At 47.9% G+C, this 21843-nt stretch overlaps 1 protein-coding gene across 2 annotated transcripts; it reads left to right on the top strand.

The window, feature by feature from the left end:
- Positions 1 to 277: 277 nt before the first annotated feature.
- On the top strand, positions 278 to 21118 carry LOC125362128 (phospholipase A and acyltransferase 3). 2 transcript variants are annotated; one of them, XM_048360792.1, is made up of 6 exons: positions 278 to 296; positions 504 to 561; positions 667 to 748; positions 11845 to 11947; positions 16436 to 16704; positions 20859 to 21118. In XM_048360792.1, the coding sequence occupies exons 3-6, from the start codon at positions 734 to 736 to the stop codon at positions 20958 to 20960; spliced, it is 489 nt and encodes a 162-aa protein (XP_048216749.1). In that variant the 5' UTR covers positions 278 to 296; positions 504 to 561; positions 667 to 733; the 3' UTR covers positions 20961 to 21118. The 2 variants fall into 2 exon arrangements, with proteins under 2 accessions (XP_048216749.1, XP_048216750.1); XM_048360793.1 differs by lacking the exon at positions 278 to 296 and having other exon boundaries at positions 449 to 561; positions 667 to 739.
- Positions 21119 to 21843: the final 725 nt, after the last annotated feature.

Raw genomic sequence — 21843 nt, 5'->3', positions numbered from 1 at the left:
AACAGAGTTCCCATTGGTATCCCCTGATGGCCCTGGGTGCGCACAGGAGGAGGAGGAGGCGGAGGCCAAGCGCGCCGGGGTGCGCGGCGCCGGGGCCTGGGCAGCAGGGCATGGGGGAGGCGGAGGCGGAGGCGTCCAGCTGTCCCCAGATGCCAAGGCTGTCACCAGCCAGTGGCTCGGGGCAGGGGCGGGGCGAACCGGGCGCTGGCCGGGCCTCAGCGGCCACGAAGTCAGTCCCGGGAGCGCAGACCGCCCGCCGGGTAGGCGCAGAGGTTCTTCCTGGCATCTAAGGACAGGTGAACCTCCCTGCTGCTCCTGCCGTCCGGGAGGCGGCGGCAGCGAGGGAGATGGAAGTTGGGGGAGGGAGGGAGGTGAAAAGGCTCGGTGAGCCGCCCTGGCCTCTCCGCGCCCTCTGCGTTCCGCCCTCCGCCCGGCACCGGGGGAGGGGACGGAGGAGGAGCCAGTGGAACGCCATGTGACCCTGCCCTTGTCACCCTCGGCAGCGCCCACGACTTTCCAGGAAGCCCGTCCCGAGTGTGGAGTGCGCGGCTGAAGCATCAGGTGAGACATCCTGGCTCTCGTGCAAGGGATTTGCGGGTGCAAGGCCAAATGCAGGGGTGGGGGGTGTTCATTAAGAATGCTCTTTCTGTTTCCCACCTGCTTCAGTCATCTACGCCGTGGATAAAGTGAGACCCAGCCTGTCTGTCACCCAGGAAGCCCCTCGCTAAAGAAGATGCACGTGCCCTTTGTGAGTGTGGGGAGAGGCTGGGTGGCGGTGGGTTCATGCTTTAATGTCTCAGGGCCTATACGGGGAGAGGTGTGGGCGCCACACCTCCACCTGCTGCTTGGTCCCTGGTGTGGGTCGCTGGCCACCTATTGGAGTTGTCTCACTACTCATCCTTGCCTGGGAAGGTCCCGAGGCTGGGCAGATCAGTCTGACCCAGGCTGGGTAGTAGGCAGGACCCCTCCCCCCCCCCCCAGGAAGAGAGTAAGGAAGAGAGTAGGGGGCAGAGGTCTTTCCTTAGAAGGCTGCCTTCCAGAGTCAAACCGGGACACAGGATAGGCCCCTGGGGCTCAAATGTCTGAAGCTGGACCTGCTGTGTGCTGGCCTTTTCTGGGGTCAAATGATTCACCTCATGACCAGCTCGTTCAGCAAATTCCTAGCTCTGGCTTCTCATTCGAACCTACAATGAGGATCAGAAATCATCATGAGGGCCAGGCAAATGTCTCCAACCTGGCCTGGCAGGACCACAGCAGAATGGTTAGAGTATAGGATTTTGAGGTAGGCAAATGGAGACTGTGTTTCCACGGATTGCCTCTATGTGGGATCAAGTTCAAGTTCACTGTCTTCTCCAGAATGAAGATTATATCACTTAAAACTTAGAAAGTGCTTACAACAGTACCAGGCACCCATACCGCACACCCTGTTACAGGAATTCATTTTCCTTATTATTGCAGTCCCCAAAAGAGCTTAGCACAAAGTGCCTGGTATTAGTTGGGCCTGCATGGCTTATTGCCATCTGTAGCGGTCATGTTTTCTTTCTTTTTTCTTTATTTTTGTGCTAGTATTAGGGTTTGAAGGCAGTGCCTGGGCACACTGTCTTCAGCTTTTTTACTCAAAGCTCTACTGTTACCACTTGACCCACAGCTCTACTTCTGTCTTGTTGGTGGCTAAATAGAGATAAGAGTCTCACAGACTTCCTTGTCTGGGCTGCTTTTGAACCATGATCCTCAGATCTCAGTCTCCTGAGTGGCTAGGATTACAGGCAGGAGCCACCAGCTCCCAGCAAGAGTGGCCACTTTTCAATACACTCCTCTTCTATCTGGTAACATTGTTCTTAACAATAATCATAGAATGAATAGTAAACGAAATGCAGACAGCAAATGTAATATATGTAGTCATACCAGTAAAAATAAACGAAACTGAGTTTGGTGGTACATGCCTATAATCTCAGCTATTTAGGAGGTGGATCAAGAATTCAAAGCCAACAAATGCTGGAGGGGGTGCGGGGAAAGAGGAACCCTTCTCCATTGTTGGTGGGAGTGCAAATTAGTACAACCACTTTGGAGAACAGTATGGAGGTTTCTCAAAAAGCTCAATATAGACCTACCCTATGACCCAGCCATACCACTCCTAGGCATCTGTCCTAAACAGCAAACCCCAAGACATCAAAAAGACATTTGTACTTCCATGTTTATCGCGGCACAATTCACAATAGCTAAAATATGGAAACAACCCAGATGCCCCTCCACAGATGAATGAATACAAAAAATATGGTGCTTATACACAATGGAATACTACATAGCGATTAGGAATGGTGAAATATTGTTATTCGCAGGGAAATGGTCAGAACTCGAACAAATAATGTTGAGCGAGACAAGCCTAGAACACAGAAAACAAAGGGGCATGATCTCCCTGATATATGACTGTTAACAAAGGGAGCCGGAGAGACAGTAGAGACCAAGTCTGGGAATACTGTATATGTTCTTGATACATTGTATATTGTATATATGTCTACCTGACCTAGAGAAGGGATAGAAAAACAGGGTGTAAGATATCACAAGAAATGTACACACTGCCCTACTATGTAACTGTACCCTTTTTGCACAACACCTTGTCAAAAAATTTGTGTTCAATTAATAAACAAATAAAAAAAAGAATTCAAGGCCAGTCAAAGCTGGAGGGATCCTATATCAAGTGAACAAAACTGAGCAAAAATAAATGTCATGTGAAAACAAAGGATAATGTATTCATAGCTTAAAATTTCATTAATGTACTTTTGAAAAAAGGGGAACATTTTATGTACATGTAGGTCAGACATAGTAGTAAATAATTATAATGCTACCATTTCTATTTTGGAGACTTAACTTCCAAAAAAGTTGTTTATGACTTTGTCAGAATTGATCTTCTTTGCCTGTTATATTCAATATTCACTAGAGCTAGATTTGCTAGTCTGTATTTGTTTGCTCAGTTGATTGGAGAATGCTTGTTGCTAATTTTAATTTTGAAAGCTGATATGAAATGACAAAGATAGTTTGGAATAGTCCTTAAAACGTTGGGATTAGCTTGGCACAGATTCACAATACAGCCTGTGGTCTAAAAATAAATCAGTTCTAGTGGCTTTTAAATATCTCTACATTCAAAACATTTTCATGGAAACATCTGAAGGAGACATTTTATTGTACTTTTTAGTTTCATTTGTCAGAGCTCCCTCACTTTTTCTTTTTCTGTAAAAGTCAGAGAAAATGGCAGCTGGAGAATAAACTTTGACATTTATTTTAGCCACTGTCTTAGATAAAGTGTCTAGTTCCTGGTTTTCCTTTCAGTTTCTACTGGCACTAGGAGGCCAGATTGTGCGAGAACACAGGGTTTAGCAACACAAACTCTGTATGAAGTGAGCTCAAGCCCTGTGGAGCCATTAGGAACTGTTGAAACAGTGTGTTGGCACTGGGTGTGTGTTCTGATTTAATTTCCACATAGAATACAAGATTTTTTTTTAAAGGCATAAAAATGTACAAATTATAAACATATATAGTATATATATACTATATAGAAACATATATATACTATATGTATATATTATTAAATCTCAGTGGTAACTTCTCTCCTCCCCTCCCCTCCCCTTTCTTCCTTACTCCCCTTCCCTCTCCTCTCTTCTTTGTTTCCTTCCCCTCCCTTCCCCTTTCTTCTCTTCCCTCCACTCCTTTCTCCTCCCCTCTCCTTTCCTTCCCTCCTTCTCCCTCCCTTTCCTTCCCCTCCCTCTCAGCAGGGAAACTGATCACTCCTTCTTGTAGATGAAGCCATCATCATCTCCTGTGATTAACCACCACAGTCATCCATCCCATGCACAGGGCAGTAGCTAGGTACTTCAGGGACACTGGTGAAGCATGGAGGAGTTGAGATGTTGGGCCTAGATCTCCTCTTGGTGGTTGGAACTTGCTGGAAAGCTTGTGTAACCTTTTCCTCTTAATCTCTCAATCTGGCTGGCTAAGCCAAGCCTTGCTGTCATGTGAGGTCCCATACAGAAACTGAAATGGAAGACCTGTAATGGGATGGGCCTTTCCTGGGTTCTGAAGTCCAGACTTTTTTTTTTTTTTTTTTGCCAGTCCTGGGCCTTGGACTCAGGGCCGGAGTACTGTCCCTGGCATCTTTTGCTCAAGGCTAGCACTCTGCCACTTGAGCCACAGCGCCACTTCTGGCCGTTTTCTGTATACGTGGTGCTGGGGAATTGAACCCAGGGCTTCATGTATACGAGGCCATATCCCCAGCCCGAAGTCCAGACTTCTTTATCAACTGTTGCATGTTCTCAGTTTGCTTTGACAATCCAGCGACTCTCTGTGCAGCTAGTTAGGGTGCAAAGGGGAGGAGAAAGAAGATGACCTTTCTCCAATAGAAGGGGGGACTTGAGGTCCTACATGGCTTTCTCCTCTCTCTGGAGGGGCCACAGGCTGAGAGGGGCTCTGGGAACAAGCCAGCACATTCTTTTGAGAATGTTGTATGTGCTGCACTGGATGCTAGAGAATTAGCTTCATCCTGGTCCTCATCTTGATGCTTAAGTCTAGCTGTCAGACTGGGTGCAGGGAGCCATCACTGTGGGCTCAGCCCAAGGACTGCAAACTGCAGTCCTCTCATCAGCAGGCTGTCGCTGAAGCAGCAGCAACTCTCTGCAGGGGCTAGGTAGGGGCCAGGGGCCTCAGGGAGGCATTCAGGAAAGCAGATATTGACCAGGAGCCCTTTCCTCCCCTCCGCTCCCCTCCTTTCCCCTGCTCTTTCCTTCTTTCCCCTGCTCTTTCCTCCTTTCCCTTCCCTCCCTCCCTTCCTCCCTTACTCCCTCCTTCCCTCCTTCCCTTCCTCCCTTCCTCCCTCCCTCCCTCCCTCCCTCCTTCCTTCCCTCCCTCCCTCCCTCCCTCCCATCTTCAGGCCTGGGTACTTTTTATTTTTGCTCAAGGCTAGTGCTCTATCACTTGAGCTACCACTTCATTAAAATTTTTTTTTTGTTTAATTGGAGACAAGAATCTCATGGATTTTCCTGACTGGGCCGGCTTGGGAACTTGATCCTCAGATCTTAGCCCCTTGAGTGTTTAGGGTTACAGGTATGAGCCACAGATGCCCAGCCAATTGTATGTGTGCATGTTTAATTTCCAGAAAAGCCAGGCTTCATTTTTTTTTCTTTCCTGTGCTCCACTACGAAGCTTCACCCTAGCTCTCAGCCCATGTTGAGGGTAAGTGGGGGTTTGCAGGTGAACACTGAAGGAAAACCATGCAAAGCTGAGGCAGAGGTAGGCAGAAGTGAGGCCTGATGTGGGAGCTGAGCATTATGGGATACTCTGATACCAGCACCTTCCTGTGAATGACTTCACACAGGAAAGCTTTTGCGTGTCTATGGTGCTGAGGGTTTGAACTCAGGGCTTCCTGTTTCCTAGGCAAGCCTTCTACCTCTACTACCTTTAAAAATTTTTTTTAATCAAGAAAGGGAAATCAATGTAATGGCATACCTCCATGCCCCAATTTTCAAGTGTCTAGTTAATGTATGCTATCCTGTAGGGTAAGTGTATGATTATTCATTTTAGATGTATGAGAAAAAGTGCTTGGAAGGAGGAGGTAGTGCTCCACAGTGCTGTGGATGGAGAGGTACAGAAGGGACACAAATGTAGAGCCCTGGACTTCCACTTAAGATTGTGGTCTCGCAATGGCCCATTTGGGGAACTTCTCATCTTCCGTGTATTTTGGGCTTCAAATCAATGGACTGCCCTGATATATTGTATGCTTTTGTGGTTGTTGTTTTTATTTTTTGCTGTCCTCAGGGCCTGAGTGCTGACCCTGACCTTTTGCACAAAGCTAATGCTCTACCACTTGAGTTTTACCACTTTTGGCTTTTTTTTTTGTGATTAATTGGAGATAGGAGTTTCACAGACTGTCTTGCCTGGGCTGGCTCTGAACCATGATCCTCAGATCTTGGCTTCCCGAGTAGCTAGAACAATGGGCATGAGCCACTGGTACCTGGCCAATTGTATGTGTGCACATTTAATTTCCCCAAGAGTCAGACTTCATTTTTTGTTTCTCTTTCATGTGTCTGTAAATCCCAATGACACTTTAGATCTTAGGATTCAGGAACATGGCAGAAAGCTGACACTGCTTTGCAGACAGCTCTGAGACCATGAGCAAATTCATTTCTACCTCTAGGCTCAGTGTTTAGGTCTGAAAAATGGAATGTAAGAACCCCTTGCCCCCCAGTCGTGCTTGGTGTGTGTGTGTGTGTGTGTATGTGTGTGTGTGTGTGTGTGTGTGTGTGTGTGTGTGTGTGTGTGAGTCAGGGAAGTTCTGGTGCAGGAGGGGTGACTTGGGCCCTCTAGGAGAACAGGCTTGAGGGTATTGTGGTCAAGAGCTTGGAGGATAGCCGTGTTTTCCCTCATTTACCCAGGATGCTAAGGGCCTTTGGGTCTTTGAGGCTGGGTGTGGTGCCTGCTGGAGCTGTCCTGGTCCTTTCCCAACTGGCATTGGCCTGGGCACTTAGGGCAGTAAGGGAAGGGTAATGTTTCAGGCTAGCCCCTGTCTATTTCTTTTCCAACTTTTCTCTGGGCCAGAGGCTGGGAAGTCAATTCTCTTCTTTGTCCTCCTACACCTGCCCAGCCAACAGCACGGACACTGACAGCACCCAGCCCCATTTCCTCAATTACTCCAAAGAGCTCAAAGAGGTTAAGTGATTGCTAAAGGTCCCACGGCAGTAGAGTCCTGAGGCTCGGTTGAGACTGCCGTGGGTCTGGGTCTGCTTCTGGGAACCCCAGTTCTGTAAAGATTGTTTGTTTCCTAGAGCCTTGCCAGAGAAATGCCCCAAAAATCTCTGCTGGGAAGTCCTTCTTGGCATCACCCAGACTTTGTTTATCACAGGCTTCCAGACATTCTTCTTGGGTGGGAAGTGAACGTGTTTACACACTCAGTAAAGGTTTGGTGGGATGTGGAAGAGAATGGGCTCAGTCTGGGTTTCATAAGCTACAGTATCCTTAGCTGTTCCTGAAGCCACCTGCAACCCAGAACAAGTCGGCACTGTCCTTTGCCAAATGCCTCCCATGTGCTGTTTTGTAGCTGATTATTTTTAAAATCATTATTGTGTTGTTAGGATTTTTTTGTGTGCCAGTACTGGGCCTTGAACTCTGGGATTGGGTGCTATCCCTGAGCTGTTTTGCTCAAGGCTAATGCTCTGCCACTTGTGTCATACCTCCACATTCAGTTTTTGGGAGTTAATTGAAGAGTCTCATGGACTTTCCTGCTCAGGTTGGCTTTGAACCATGATCCTCAGAGCTCAGCCTCCTGAGTAGCTAGGATTCCAGGTGTGAGCCACCAGCGCCCAGCTTTACATGCAATTTCAGAGCTGTTGATGTAGTTGATCCTCAACATAATACCATGAATCAGGAACTCTGTATAGTTAATCCCATTTTCATGAGGAAACTGAGGCTGGGAAAAGTTGGGTAAACTGGCTAGACAGTGAATGCATAGCTTCTAGGTTTGAACACAAGCCCAAAGTGGAGTTACTATTGTGTCTCTGAAAAAAGTCTCTCTCTCTGTCTCTGTCTGTCTCCCTCTCTCTCCCTCTCTCTCTTTTCTCTCTCCCTCTCTTCCTCTTTCCCTCTCTCTTCTCTCCCTTCCTCCCTCTCTCTTTTCTCTCTCCCTCTCTTCATCTTTCCCTCTCTCTCTTGTCTCTCCCTTCCTTTCTCTCTCTCCCTCTCTCCCTCTCTCATGCACGTGTATGCGCATGTGTGTGTGCACGTGTGTGCGTGTGTGTGCGTGCGTGCATGGCAGCTGAGGTTTGAACTCAGCACCTTGCACTTGTTAGGCCAGCACTTTACCACTTGAGCCACATGTCCAGCCCTAATGAAGTCCATCTTGACTGAACAAATAGAGCGATCATGCCCATTTGCGTACTTTCTGTATTTTTGATAGTCCTGAAATATTTCATAGGAAAAAACCAAAAACAAACAACTTAAGCCTTGAAGTCACAAATGGGACGTGGGTGGGTGACATGCTCTCTAAAGTGGCCGCAAGTACAGAAAAACACTTTTTGTTTTGTTTCAACCTTTAGATTGCAAACTGTTCCCAAATTGCCCTTATTTTCCATCCTGGTCCAGGTCCCGATTCCGTGTGTGTGTGTGTGTGTGTGTGTGTGTGTGTGTGTGTGTGTGTGTTGAATCAGTGGTGGGGGACCAGGGATCATCTGCAGTAGGTTTTCCTGGAGAGGTAGAAATCAGCTGTAGAGCCAGGCTGAGTGCTTTGCTCCTTGTGCAGCCTGCTGCCCTTCCTGTCTCTCCTTCCTGCCCATGTTCTTGTCTCCATAACCCTGTTACCAGCTGCATCTCCTTCCTCAGCACCTCTGATTGCAGTGCAGAGTGTGGGATTCGGGTACCCTTAGGCCTGGGTTCAGATGAAGACCTCAACAGAAACCTCAGGTTCTGTGCCTTCTTCCCTGGTTCTCTTTTGCTGGGGGAGGGTAGGACTAGGACTTGAACTCTGGGTCAGGATGCTTTCCCTTAGCTTTTTTGTTCAAGGCTGGTGCTCTGTACTTGATTCATAGCTCCACTGCTGGCTTTTTCTGGTTCATTGGCGATGAGAATCCTGGTCTTTTCTGCCTGAGCTGGCTTTGACCCTTGACCCTCAGATCTCAGCCTTCTGAGTAGCTAGGTTTGTAGATATGAGCCGCCAGGGCCTGCCCCTCAGTTGTCTCCGAAAGCCAGGCTTTGGCTTCCAGCATTCAATGGGATCCATGCTCATCCCAAACCACTGTCTTGAGCTGGGGCCCGCTTGGGCCTCCCAGGCCTTTCCATGTGACTGCCTAATGTGCTCCCTGGCCTGTTCATTTGCAGCTATGTACATCTCTACCTTCCAGTTGCTCTGGCCAGGGGTCATCTGAGTCCTCTTGCCTTCGCACCCCTCCTCATTCCATCTGTGAAGCCTCTGCTGGCTAGACCTTCAAAGTGGATCCAGCCTCCATTACCTCGTATCACCACCCTTTCCACGCCTGTCTGAGCTATTATTACCTCTCCTGCCCTGATTGCCTAACAGCCTGCTTCTCTCGGTGCCCTCCGCCTGACCTCTTCCCAGGCTGTAGACGGGGGGTAGGGGGGGTAGGGGGGGTGGGGGGGGTAGGGGGGGTGGGGCGGTGTTTAAAATCCTACATGGGATTGTTGGGCACCTTGCAGCTATGCCTGTTAGTCACAGTCAAAGCCAAAGGCCTTATACAGGGCAGCAGGTGCTGTCCAGACGCCCTTCACCACCCCCAGGTAACCGTAACCCCTTTGGTCCTTCAAGCTACCAGTGTCCCCTCTCCCTCACCCACACTATCCTCCTTGCTGGTCCTCACCACCTGGAGGCCTCCTGGCCTTCGCTTCTCTCTGCCAGGAGGCCCTGGACGTCTGCAGGCCTCACTCCAGACCTCCTGCAGGCTCAGAGAGACCTCAGGCCCTCTAACTTCCCCTGACCACCTAGCCCTCCCCTGCCGGCCCCTCCTCCATCTCTCTACCTCCTGCTTAACACGATTACAGCTAAACTCACCTTACCTGCACTCCAGCCCCGACACTGGAAATGTTGTTCTTTCTTTTCTTTTGGTCCTGGGGCTTGAACTTAAGCTTCTTTGGCTCAAGGTTAGTGCCCTATCACTTGAGCCATAGCGCTGCTTCCAGCATTTTCTGAGTAGTTTACTAGAGACTAGATTCTCATAGACTTTCCTGCCCAGGCTGGCTTCCAGCCACAATCTTCAGATCTCAGCTTCCTGAGTAGCTATGAACCACTAGCACCCAGCTTATTTCTGTTTTTGCTAGTTTTTAAATAATCTAGATGATTTTAATATATACTGAGTATTTTTTTTCACGCTAGTCCTGGGGCTTGAACTCAGGGCCTGTGCACTGTCCCTGGCTTCTTTTTTCTAGCACTCTGCCACTTGAGCCACAGCACCACTTCTGGCCTTTTCTATTTATGTGGTGCTGAGGATTTGAACCCAGGGCTTCATGTATACGAGGCAAGCACTGTTGCCACTAGGCCATATTCCCAGCCCCTATACTGAGTATTTGAAATTACTAAGTTCTTTTTTTTAACCATTTGTCTTTTTCTTTGCTATTGAACAAAATCTTGGCCTCTGTTTTGTTTTATTCAGGAACAGTGCAGGTGCCCAAGTGCCTGGCAGGCAGCTCAGTGAGTGTCTGCTGAGTGTCTAAGCGAATGACTGAGTTCCTTGATCCTGGGAGGCCCAGGGGGCAACCCCGGGGTGAGGGGACTTCCAAGGAGTTTCCCTGGCCTGCTTGCTTCCTGTGGGGGCAGCGGAGGGGAATTGTTGATTATATAATCATCACCTGTCTTGGAAGTGAGGCTGGGTGAGGGCTGCAAGTGTGGGGTCAGGCTCTTCACCAGCTCTGTAGCACGTACATATCACATCACACCCCAGCCCTTGTGTGCGTACACACACAACACATCATACCCAGTGCTTGTGTACATGCACGGATAATGCATCACACCTGCAGCACAAAGGAGATCAGGGACAGCGCCCAGGCTCAGAGTTTGAGCCTCAGGACTGGCAAAAAAAAAAAAAAAAAAAAAAAGGTACAAACAACCTGTCATGGTAGCACACACCTGTAATCCCAGCCCTCAAGAGGCTGAGGTAGGAGGATCACACTCATGCACACACTTTCAGCCCAACTCACCCCAAAGCATTTTCTCTTTCACATGTGCCTTCCCACCTCTTTTCATGGTCCTGAGAAAATAGTTGTATGTTATTGCCAGACACTGACAGAGATTCTCTGCTAGGTTCTAGGCCAGGTTGGACGTACCTGTGAGACACCCTCCAGGCTTGGCAGCTCTTGTCAAATGCCTGGTTGATGGTGGTCAAGATGTGCTAAGGCACTGGGTCTGGGAATCAGCCAGCCTCACACTGCTTGCTGGTCTGCTGCCCATGAGCTGCGTGTGGCTTTGTGACAATTTGTCTACCTCTCTGAGCCTGATTTCTTCATTCCTCATTGGGGTTCATAATATCCACTTCAGGATGGGTGTGTAGGTTTATCGAGCCCTCCTTGTAAACTCCTTAGCAGTGAGCTTGTCTCAGAATAAGAGTTCATTGAGTAATAACCCTAGAAAGATAGACAATAAGGCAATGAAGAAGCTCTTTAGGTTTGTATTTTGCAATTCCTCGTGACAGGAGGCCTGCCGGGCCAGCCGGCAGGGGAGCAGGAATCCTGACTGAGGGGCGGCGGGGATAAGGAAAAGGAAAAATAAGGCAAGAGAAAAAAGACAAGAGACAAAGATGGGGTACGGGAGGTCTGCAGCCATAAGGTTGAACCTCAAGACTGCAGCAACAGTTTATTCTCACTCCCAGCTTATATGCAGTTTTGGAACCAGGGAATAGCCTAGGATTGTTAAAATTCCAGAACATAAAGAGTCTTTGAAGTTTGCAACATTTGATTACAGTAGACACAGGACAAGGTTGATTAACATAGGAATCTACTCCAGCGGACATAGCAAGGTGGGGACATAGGAAAGCAATTCCGGATAGTGGCTGTGAACAAATGTCCTTGCCTTTAGCATATCCTGGCGGTAACAGCACAGCCAGAGGTGATAATGAACCTAGGTGCAGGTTTGGCTCCCGACATCTTGGCGACATCGGCACAGCCAGAGGTCAGGATGAGCTTAGCTGCTAGCTCGGCTCCCGACAAGGAGGCAGGTCTGGGGTCCCTGCAGGTCTCAAACACAGGCTTGTGGGCATGCGTCTGCCTATGTCCTGCTAAACTGATTGCTTCCTAACAGAATCTTGCCCCTGGCCCCTGGAGCTGACACGGCTTCTAATAGTCTTGTTATTGGTCTTGCAGCCAGAGCCCAAGCCTGGAGACCTGATTGAAATTTTCCGCCCTTTCTACAAACACTGGGTCATCTACGTTGGCAATGGATATGTGATCCACTTGGCCCCCCCAAGTAAGAGCAACAGGGTCTCCACTGTTCTGGACCCAGAGGCTGGGAAGAGGTTGGTGGGGGTGGGGGTGGGGGAGAGGATGGTGAACTATGGCCCTACTTGGTCCATGCCTGGCAATTTGTTCTTAAGTTTTGCAAACAGAATTTGGTGTGGGGCACTGTTTTTCAGATTCTGCTCCTTGGAACTCCAAGTGGGTTCTTGTTAGGGTTGAGGTGGGCATTCAAGGGGCAGTAAAGCTTTTTGACTCGTGGCTGGCACTCTACCACTGGAGCCACACCTTCACTTCTGGCTTTTTTAGGTAGTTAGTTGGAGATAAGAGTCTCATAGATTTCCTGCCTAGGCTGGCGTTGAACTGTAATCCTCAGATCTCAGCTTCCTGCATAGCCAGAATTGCTGGCGTGAACCACAGGCTCCCAGCTTGTATCACTTCTTGACCCCTTGGCACCTCCACTTGGGTGTTTGACACTTGAACTTCTCATGCCCTACGTGGAAGTTTTGGTGGGTAACACCATTCAGTTTCTCAGGCCAAAAGCCTAAGAGCCATTTTTTTTTTATTCCAGGAGATTAATTTTAATAGGATCCTTATAGACACATGTGCTGATAATTACACATCAATACCTTAAATACTTGCTATCTTTCCTAATTATTATTCAATGCCAAATACTATACCACATCCATCTCATAGATTTTAAGTCTGTAAAATAGAAGACTGGAAAAACCAATCACTGCTTCTTGGGTCCAATCAGAAAAAACGGAAGCAATCACTGAGGAACGTAAAATCAGATTCATTTTTACAAATTACTGTCATTGAAGCAGAAGACGAAAGCCATAGGTCCAAAAAAAAGAGAAAAGACAGAGCTGGGAGAGCCAACGGCTCCTGTTTGTCATCCCAGCTACTCAGGAGGCTGACATCTGAAGACCACAGTTCAAAACCAGCCTGAGACAAGAAAGCCGGTGAAACTCAACCGTCCTCCATGAAACACTCAAAAAAAGAAAAGCCAGATGTGGAGCTGCGGTTCAAGTGGTAAAACACCAGCATTGAGTGTAAAAGCTAAGCGATAGCGCTCAGGGCCTGAGTTCGAGCCCCAGAACTGGCAGACACACAAAAAGGAAACAAAAGAATCATCACCGAATCACACAAGACAGGGAATATTCAAAATCCCAATCAGTGGATTGCAATATGTGCAGTAGCTTTGTCCACAGGCTGTATACAATTATCTCAGCACCCGACTTGACCCCTAACAGTTGAACTCTTCCTCATAATCCATCCCTAGTCTCGCATTTTCTGAAGGGTCCCAATTTGTCTCCAAGCAGAAAGAGCAGGTACATCTGAATGGCTTGCCTTCGTCCCCATTCACCAGAGCAGCGCTCCATCCCTTCAGCTTTCTCCTATCAACAATCCGATCCTCCTCCGGGGGAAGGCTCTTCCCCGGCCCGCGAAGTCTCCTCCAGGCCCGGGCTGGCCCCGCTGGGCGCTCCGGAGGGTTCCATGGGCAGCTCTGTGGGGCTCAGCTGGGACTCCGAACGCGGCCCAGGGAAAATTACGCACCCCGGAAGAAGGACGCGCTGCCAGAATAAGGAAAAAACAATAATAATAAATAAAAATAAAGCCTTTGCCGGCTGAAGGCCCAGCCAGGAGGAAGAGGAAAGACCCTAAGAGCCGTTCTTAGTCCTTATTACCCATATCATATCTATCAGGAAATCCTGTTGGCTTTTTCTCCGAAACGAGCCCCAGATTGGACTGTCATAGTTTCATTGCTACACCCTTGGTGTAAGCGACCCGCGTCCTGCCCGATGCCCCTGTGGGACTGCTGGCTGAGCTCCCCAATCAAAGGCAGCCAATAGGATTGTTCTAAATTGTAAACTGTATCGTGTTACTCCTCTCCCTAAAGTTCCCTCCAGTGGCTGGAGGTGTAGCTCAGCAGTGGAACTCATGCTTAGTTTGAGCGAAGCCTTGGGTTTGATCCCCAGTACTGGAGAGGGAAAAGAAAGCTGTATGTATAGGATAAAACTCCACTTATATAGAAACAACGGCACTCGGTGGTGGGGGCCTATAATCCTAGGTACTCAGAAGGCCAACTTCTGGGGATCACGGTTCAAAGCCAGCCTGGGCAGGAAAGTCCATGAGACTCTTATCTCCAAATTAACTACTTAAAAGCTGGAAATGGCGCTGTGGCAGAGTGCTACCCTTTAGGAAAAAAAGCTCAGAGACAGTGCCCAGAACCTGAGTTTAAGCTCTAGGACCAACACACACACACACACACACACACACACACACACACACCCCACTGTGAGACTGGGTAGTTACCTTCCTTAACTTTTAGTGTGTGTGTGTGTCTTAAGCCCTGAATTCTGTGCCTTGCATTGTTGCCTAGTCTGACATTCCTCCGGTATTATCATAAAATTTCTGATATATCCATGTGCCCCCCCCCCACCTTTTTTTTTTTTTTTTTGCCAGTCCTGGGGCTTGAACTCAGGGCCTGGGCACTGTCCCTGAGCTTCTTTTTGCTCAAAGCTAGCACTCTGTCTTTTGAGCCACAGCACCACTTCTGGCCTTTTCTGTGTATGTGGTGCTGAGGAATTGAACCCAGGGCTTCATGCATGCTAGGCAAACACTCTACCACTAAGCCACATTCCTAGGCCTATCCATATGCCTTTTCTATGATTGTTTACAGTATTTTGTGTTTTCCTTTATAGACTATATGTCTTTCAGGTTGGGCATGGTAGCTCACATTTGTAATCCCAGCCATTTAGTAAGTGGAGTTATGAGAATCATGGTCCAAAGCAAACCAGGGCAAATATTCCAAACCCTATCTGAAAGATAAGTAAAGCAAAATGGGCTAGGGTATAACTCAGTTGGCAAAATGCTTACCTAGCAAGAACAAAGTCAAACCTGAGTTCAAACCCTAGTACCACTAGGAAAAAAGAAAAAGAAAGAAAATGTACAAATCTCAGTATCAGCTCAGCAAGGTTGAGCGACATGTGTGGACCACCCAGGTGGTCAGGGATGAAACCAGGATCAGAGGCCTGAGCTTCTGGGTGTCAGCCTGGGCCCAGTGTACCATCCACCAGGTTTAAGGAAGCTCTTACGCTTAGCTGTTGACGCTGCATGTCCACAAGGCTGCAAGTTAGTACCTCCTTAAATGTTGTGTTCTAGGCAACTTGTTTGACTCACCCTAGGGCCAGCCTTGCTACCTGTCCTGGCTGAGGGCTGCGGGTGGATGGGCCTCAAGAGCTCACTCTATCCATTAACTTAGGCCTTACATGAGGCTGCCTATCTTTTATTTATTTCAATGACTCTGTCAAGCACCACTGACCCTAGTACTGGCAACTCAGAATTCCCTGATTTTCTAATACCTCAGGGCTAAAATGGAGGCAGAGAGCTTTCGTCCTTCCCAGAAAGCTGGGTACAGCAGGATCTGGAATCTGACTATACCTTCCTGCCATGGCTTCTTGGCCATCCCAGGGTGTCACAGTTGAAGACAGGTGGTGCCCAGTGTGTTGCAATGCGGCTGCTGTTGGGGTGCTGTGTCCTGACCCTGGTAGGGCACAATGGCTCTCTGCTGGTGAGCCTTCTTTCATGATGCTCCAAGTGCCCATTTCAATCATCACACGCCAACGTGCTCTACCCTGACTGTGCAGGTTGGCTGGGAGGGAGGCTCGGCCGCTCTTCCGACTTCAGCTCTCCTTCACTGACATCCTGGTCCGCTTTGGAGCCCGGGATCCTGTTTTCCAGGTCTTTTGTTTGTTTGTCTTAATCTCTGTTCTCACTTGTAGCCAATGGGTCTTGGCCCAGGCCTGCTGGCCTATCTCATAGACTTCCTGAGCATCTTGTCTAAGGAAAGCGGCTGTGTGGCATTTTGTGATTTCTGAAAAAGTTATTAGTTTCGTGAAGTCACAGACCGGTAGCCCAGATGGGATGCCAAAAGGTTCACACCCAATTCTTCCAGAAGATGAATATAGTCATTGCTTATATTTGTATAATCAAGAAAGACACTTAAGTGTCACAGGGTACAGCAGATCAGCTTCTCTAGGGTTAAAAAAAAAATCAGCAAATCAAGGAACTTTACTTTTTCCCCCCTTCCACTTGCTCAAGTTCATTTCTGAGTTGGTCCTGTGCGAGGCATAAGAATCCCCAAGATGCCTTGCCATTTGTACGTTGCTAAGTTGGGAGGGAGATGACTAAATCTTCCAAGCTCAGATAGCTGGCAAAAGGCAGGTCCCAGGTCAGGCTAAGGCTTGCCTGTCTCCAGGAAGCCTAGCTCTTGACCACCATAGTGGCCAAGGAGAACCAGATTGGATCTTTGAGATGATTAATCTTGTCAACTTGATCGGATCGAGAGACACCTACATATTTGCAAAGCACACCTCTGTGTGTATCTGTCACAGCAGCCCCTTGTGGATAGTACCCAGGCTGGATACCCAGCTGGGACCAGCTCTGAGCCCCAGGCTCTGCCCTGAACCAATTCCTTTGTTTTCCCTCTGTACAGGTGAAGTGGCAGGAGCTGGTTTAGCCAGCTGCATGTCTGCCCTGAGTGACAAAGCTGTTGTGAAGAAGGAACTGCTGCGTGAGGTAGCTGGGAGAGACAGATACCAGGTCAATAACAAACATGATGACAAGTACACCCCACTGCCTCCCAGCAAAATCATCCAGCAGGCAGAGGAGCTGGTGGGGCAGGAAGTCCTCTACAAACTGACCAGTGACAACTGTGAGCACTTTGTGAATGAGCTGCGCTATGGAGTTGCTCGCAGTGACCAGGTGTGTACTCAGACTGTGTGTCCTTCTTCCGGGAACCAGACCATTCCTCCACCTGATGATGGCTACAGGGTGAGGGTGGAGACAGAACATGAATGAACAAGACAAAGTAGCAGAGATGCGCTTCCTGTCTTCCAGGATGTCAGGGTGGGGAAACAGGAAGCGCAGATTGCTGTGTGTAACACAGCAGTGGCCAGGAAAGGCAGCCCAACAGTGATGACCCATCCTGTTGTTGGGCTTCTTTGGCCACTCACCTCTTAGATGACCCTCAGTGGCTCTGGACACAAGCTATATTCCACCCTCTCTCTCCTGAGAGAGCCTTTCAGAGTTGAAGTAATTTGTAACCGTTCATTTCCTTCACATCTGTATTTGTTATGTCTTGAGAGTCAGATGCAGCTTTGCTGAGTACAGAGATGGCATTTAAAGCCCAGGTGTTTGACCAGCTTCTGGGGTTTACAAACAGCACCATCATCATCCCTGCTGAGCCCCCAGAGGTGACCCAGGATCCCCTAGGGGAATGTGGTTTGTTCATTTGCCAGGTCTGGTTTTTTTGGTCACCCCTTCTTCTTCTTCTCCTTTTTTTTTTTTTTTTTCTGTGTGTCAGTTGTGGGGCTTGAATTCAGGGCCTGAGTGCTGTCCCTGAAGCACTTTTGCTCAAGGCACTCTACCACTTTGAGCCACAGTTCCACTTTGGGATTTTTTTTTTTTTTGCCAGTCTTGGGGCTTGAACTCAGGGCCTGAGCACTGTCCCTGGCTTCTTTTTGCTCAAGGCTAGCACTCGGCCACTTGAGCCACAGCGCCACTTCTAGCCGTTTTCTATAAATGTGGTGCTGAGGAATCGCATGTATACGAGGCCATATTCCCAGCCCTCCACTTCGGGGTTTTTGAGTGGTTAACTGGAGATAAGAATCAGGGAGACTTGTCTGCCTTGGCTGGATTAGACTTGCAATTCTCAGATCTCAGCAACCTGAGTAGCTAGGACTACAGGCATGGACCACCAGCACCTGAACTCAGGGCCTGGGCCCTGGCCCTCAGCTTTTTTGCTCAAGGTTGGTGCTCTATCACTTCAGTCCCGTGGCTCCACTTCCAGCTTTTTGGTGGTTAAATAGGAGTCGTTTGGATTTGTCTTTTCCAACTGGCCCGGAACTGGGATCCTCAGATCTCAGTCTCTTGAGCAGCAAGGATTATAAGTGTGAGCCCCTGGTGCCTAGTTTGGCATTCCTAATGAAGGATGATTTACGATCTGCAATGCACGTGATGTAGCTACTTTCACTGTCAGAATTCCTATAATACTAGCATAGAAGCTATCCTGGATTTGTCAGTTGTGTAACGAGAAGATTCCCAAACTAGCACCAACTTTTGGACAGATTGCTTGTCCCCAAGAGTTTGCACCATCAGGACTAACTAGATACCACTTTCTTGTATTTAATTGCTCTCTTTGACTGCATACAAAGCATGATCACCAACAATGAGGTGATTATTGTTTTCCTTGACAAAGTGTCTTTTGTGTGAACTAGTGGACTCAGCATTCTTTCTCAGGCTGTGAGGTTCTGTAAAGATCTAGGGCCATATTGTTTTTCCTCCATTATCTGTACAATTTTCCCCACCCTGCCACAGAGCTTAGCAAGGAAAATACTGGACACACTGATTTCATGTAGGTTCCCTAGTGAGGTCACCTGCCACAACATGGCTGTCATAAACCCTATCTAATTCCCCCCTTTTTTTTTGTTGGTTGTGAGGCTTGAACTCAGGATATATGATCTGTCCCTGAGCTTTTTCCCTCAAGGCTAGTGCTCTACCACTTTGAGCAATAGCTCTACTTCTGGATTTTTAGTGATTAATTGGAGACAAGAGTCTCATGGACTTTCCTGTCGAGGCTGGCTTTGAACTTCAATCCTTAGATCTCAGTCTCCTGGGTAGCTAAGATTACAGGTGTGAGCCACCAGTGCCTCGCTTCAAATTCCCTGTTAGAGGAAAGTTTAAGGCTAGCTAGCAGTACCAGACTTGCAACTAAATAAGAGAGGAAAAAGAGCGTGAGATGTATAAGATGGGCGCTTTGGTATGGGGGAGAGTTCATTGTATGACCATCAAGGTGCCCAATATTGGTATTTCTTGTTGTTTCTATATGAGATGGCCAGATTCTCTAGAAAAGTCTTCCAGATTCTTGTAGGAAGGGCGAAGTGCTGTGGACAGAGAAAGGTGGGAAGTCCGAGAGTCTCATTGAGCATGTCTACAGACTCTCAATGTCTTGTTTAGGGTCTGCTATACCTCCAGGTGCTTCTCCCTTTCTAGGCTTACAGATCTGTTTCACTCTGTTGGAGTGACTACACTACTACTACGACTACTACGACTACTACTGCTACTTACCTGACCACAGCTCTCCCTCCAGTCATACCAGAGGTACCTGGGGTTGTCAATCTGAACCTTTTGTGCAACCCTTAAGAAAAGGTTCCTATTGTGATTGGCCCTCAGCTTTATTCTATGTGGGATAATGCTTTTTTTCCCCCCATTAATGCAGGACCTGGTGCAGGCTAGGCCAGAGCTCTGTCACTCAGCTGCACCCACAGTTCTAACAAATGCCTTATTCATTTTAGTGATGTTTTAGGAGGAAATGATTGTGACATATGTTCAATTTTTATCTTGAAATTTTCTCTTGGGCAATATTGTTTCTTCCCGTTACAAACAGCACAAATCAGGGGCTGGGAATATGGCCTAGTGGCAAGAGCGCTTGACTCATATACATGAAGCCCTGGGTTCGATTCCCCAGCACCACATATACAGAAAATGGCCAGAAGTGGCGCTGTGACTCAAGTGGCAGAGTGCTAGCCTTGAGCAAAAAGAAGCCAGGGACAGTGCTCAGGCCCTGAGTTCAAGGCCCAGGACTGGCCAAAAAACAAACAAACAAACAGCACAAATCAGATATCCTAATAACTTTCAAGTATAACATCAGTACTCTATAGTTGAGTACTTTATCAGTATTTTATAGCTGAGTAATTTCTTTAAGAACACAAAACTGGATGCCAGTGACTCACCCCTATAATCCTAGCCACTTAGGAAGCTGAGACCTGAGGATCGAGGTTCAAAGCCAACCCCAGGCTGGAAAATCCATGAGACTCTTTCTCCAATTACCTACCAGAAAACCAGAAGTGGTGCTGTGGGTCAAGTGGTAGAGTGCTAGCCTTGAGGTGAAGAGCTCAGGGACAGCACCCAGGCCCAGAGTTCAAGCCCCACAACTGACAAAATAAAATAAATAATAATATAAAGAACATAAAAGGAACACAAGAGAAATCCAGGTATGATGATGCATACCTGTAATTCTAGTACTGAGAAGGTTAGGGCAGGAGGATCACGAGCTCAAGGTCACCCTGGGTTACCCAGTGAGATCCTGTCTCAGAAAATCTTTGAAAACCCAAACCTGCCAGGTGCCAGTGGCTCACACCTGTCATCCTAGCTACTCAGGAGGCTGAGATCTGAGGATTGTGGTTAGAAGCTAGCCTGGACAGGAAAGTCCAGGAGACTCTTTATTTCCAACAAATACCAGGAAGCCAGAAGTGGAATGGTGACTCAATGGAAGACTGCTAGCTTAAAGCAAAAAAGCTCATGCCCTGAATTCAAACCCCAAGTTGGGCATAAAAATAATGAAAGCCAAAAATCAAAAACCCCAGACGAAACAACAATGACAAAACAAAGCAAAACTCCTGCAAAGAGAGCCCTCCATGCCTGGCAGGATGGGGCAGGGCTGAGGGAGGAGCAGAGTCATTGCTCTCATAAGGTCACGCCTAATTGAGTTCTCAATAACAACATCTCCCTGACTTCACACTTTCCCCATGGGCTGGTCCAGAATCTCGACCATTCTGGTATCATCATCTCATTCTTTCCACAGTTACCCTTTATATACGCTTTAAAGCCACAGGGTGAATTCAGTTTCCCTGGATTATGGTTGCATCATGTGAATTCCAGGCCAGATGGCTCCATGCTCAGAATTTCTCCAAAGCGAGCCCTCTCCTCCACTCTTCCCTGCCAATATTTGTTGACTGAGGTTGGCCAGGAGAGGCCAAGGGGCATGAGAGGCACCCCAAACTCAGTGATCCTGCTGAATGGACAGGGTGTTCTTGGATTCTGATATGAAATGTGACCCAGTCCCTTCTCTGTTGCAGGTCAGAGATGTCGTCACGGCTGTGGGCATCACTGGAGTAGGTTTGGCAGCCATGGGCCTCATTGGAGTCATGTTCTCAAGAAACAAGAAGCAAAAGCAATAAGTGAAAGGTCTATCTTGCCAGGGCCTTCCTTAGACGGCTGACGCGGGGAGGTGGGAAGGGTCTTCTTTTGCTAAAACGTTTGGGGCTTAGATTTCATTATATGTTGTAATTAGCCTTATTTTCACAGAATAAAATAAAGCACAAAAAGCGAGGCCTTTATTGGGGGACATGCAGCAGAAACTGCCTGATGTGAAGTTTGTGGTGGGAACTAGGTTGTGTTCCCGGATTCACCCTTCTACGGTTTTCTTCTTTCTCCTATGAGTTTGTATTCTTTGCATTGCAGGAAACAGAGTCTAACCCCAGTTATCTCAAAGTATCTCAAGCATATTTCTGGTTGTCAGGATATATCTGGGACAGCCAGGGAGACAGGCAGTCCACTTAGGAAAAGGAAACCATCAGATAACAAGGGCTCTTGGCCTAGAACTTAATCTACCATGGCACCCGAGATTCCAGAGCTAGAGTATATAGATGTTCAGTGGAGCTGAAAAAAAATAAATCCTCTGCCATAAACTAATCCAGTGTTTGCTTTGGCCAAACTTCCTAAAAGGTGTGCTAATCCATGTCTTTCTTCTGCCTTATGTGTTTCCTCTCTTCATTCTGCTTCTTTACCACTTCTGTGTACTACAAATCCATGTCTCAAATCCCACATGCCTACCTGTTCTTCTCTCCTCAGCTCCACACATTCCTTGTCCTTAACTCTGTATTTCTGAGACTCTGATTGGCTCAGTGTACCACATAGCTCAGCCTACCCATTGGCTGCCTTTGAGGGAGGTGACTTCCACTAGGCCAATCAGCTGTGCCTTTGGCCCAGCCCCTCTGTGTATAAGTTGCCACTCACTATGATTGACATGATAAAGATGAGGTAAGGGGATTAAAAGAAATA

Source organism: Perognathus longimembris, chromosome 13 (genome assembly GCF_023159225.1).
Source record: "Perognathus longimembris pacificus isolate PPM17 chromosome 13, ASM2315922v1, whole genome shotgun sequence".
Classification (NCBI taxonomy): Eukaryota; Metazoa; Chordata; class Mammalia; order Rodentia; family Heteromyidae; genus Perognathus; species Perognathus longimembris.
Note: the sequence above shows the minus strand (reverse complement) of the source record. Positions and strands in the feature narration are given on the sequence as shown.

Coding starts and splice junctions, on each gene's coding strand:
- LOC125362128 (XM_048360792.1), top strand. Junction 11,948..16,435: donor GATCCACTTGGCCCCCCCAA/GTAAGAGCAACA, acceptor CCCTCTGTACAG/GTGAAGTGGCAGGAGCTGGT. Junction 16,705..20,858: donor GAGTTGCTCGCAGTGACCAG/GTGTGTACTCAG, acceptor TCTCTGTTGCAG/GTCAGAGATGTCGTCACGGC.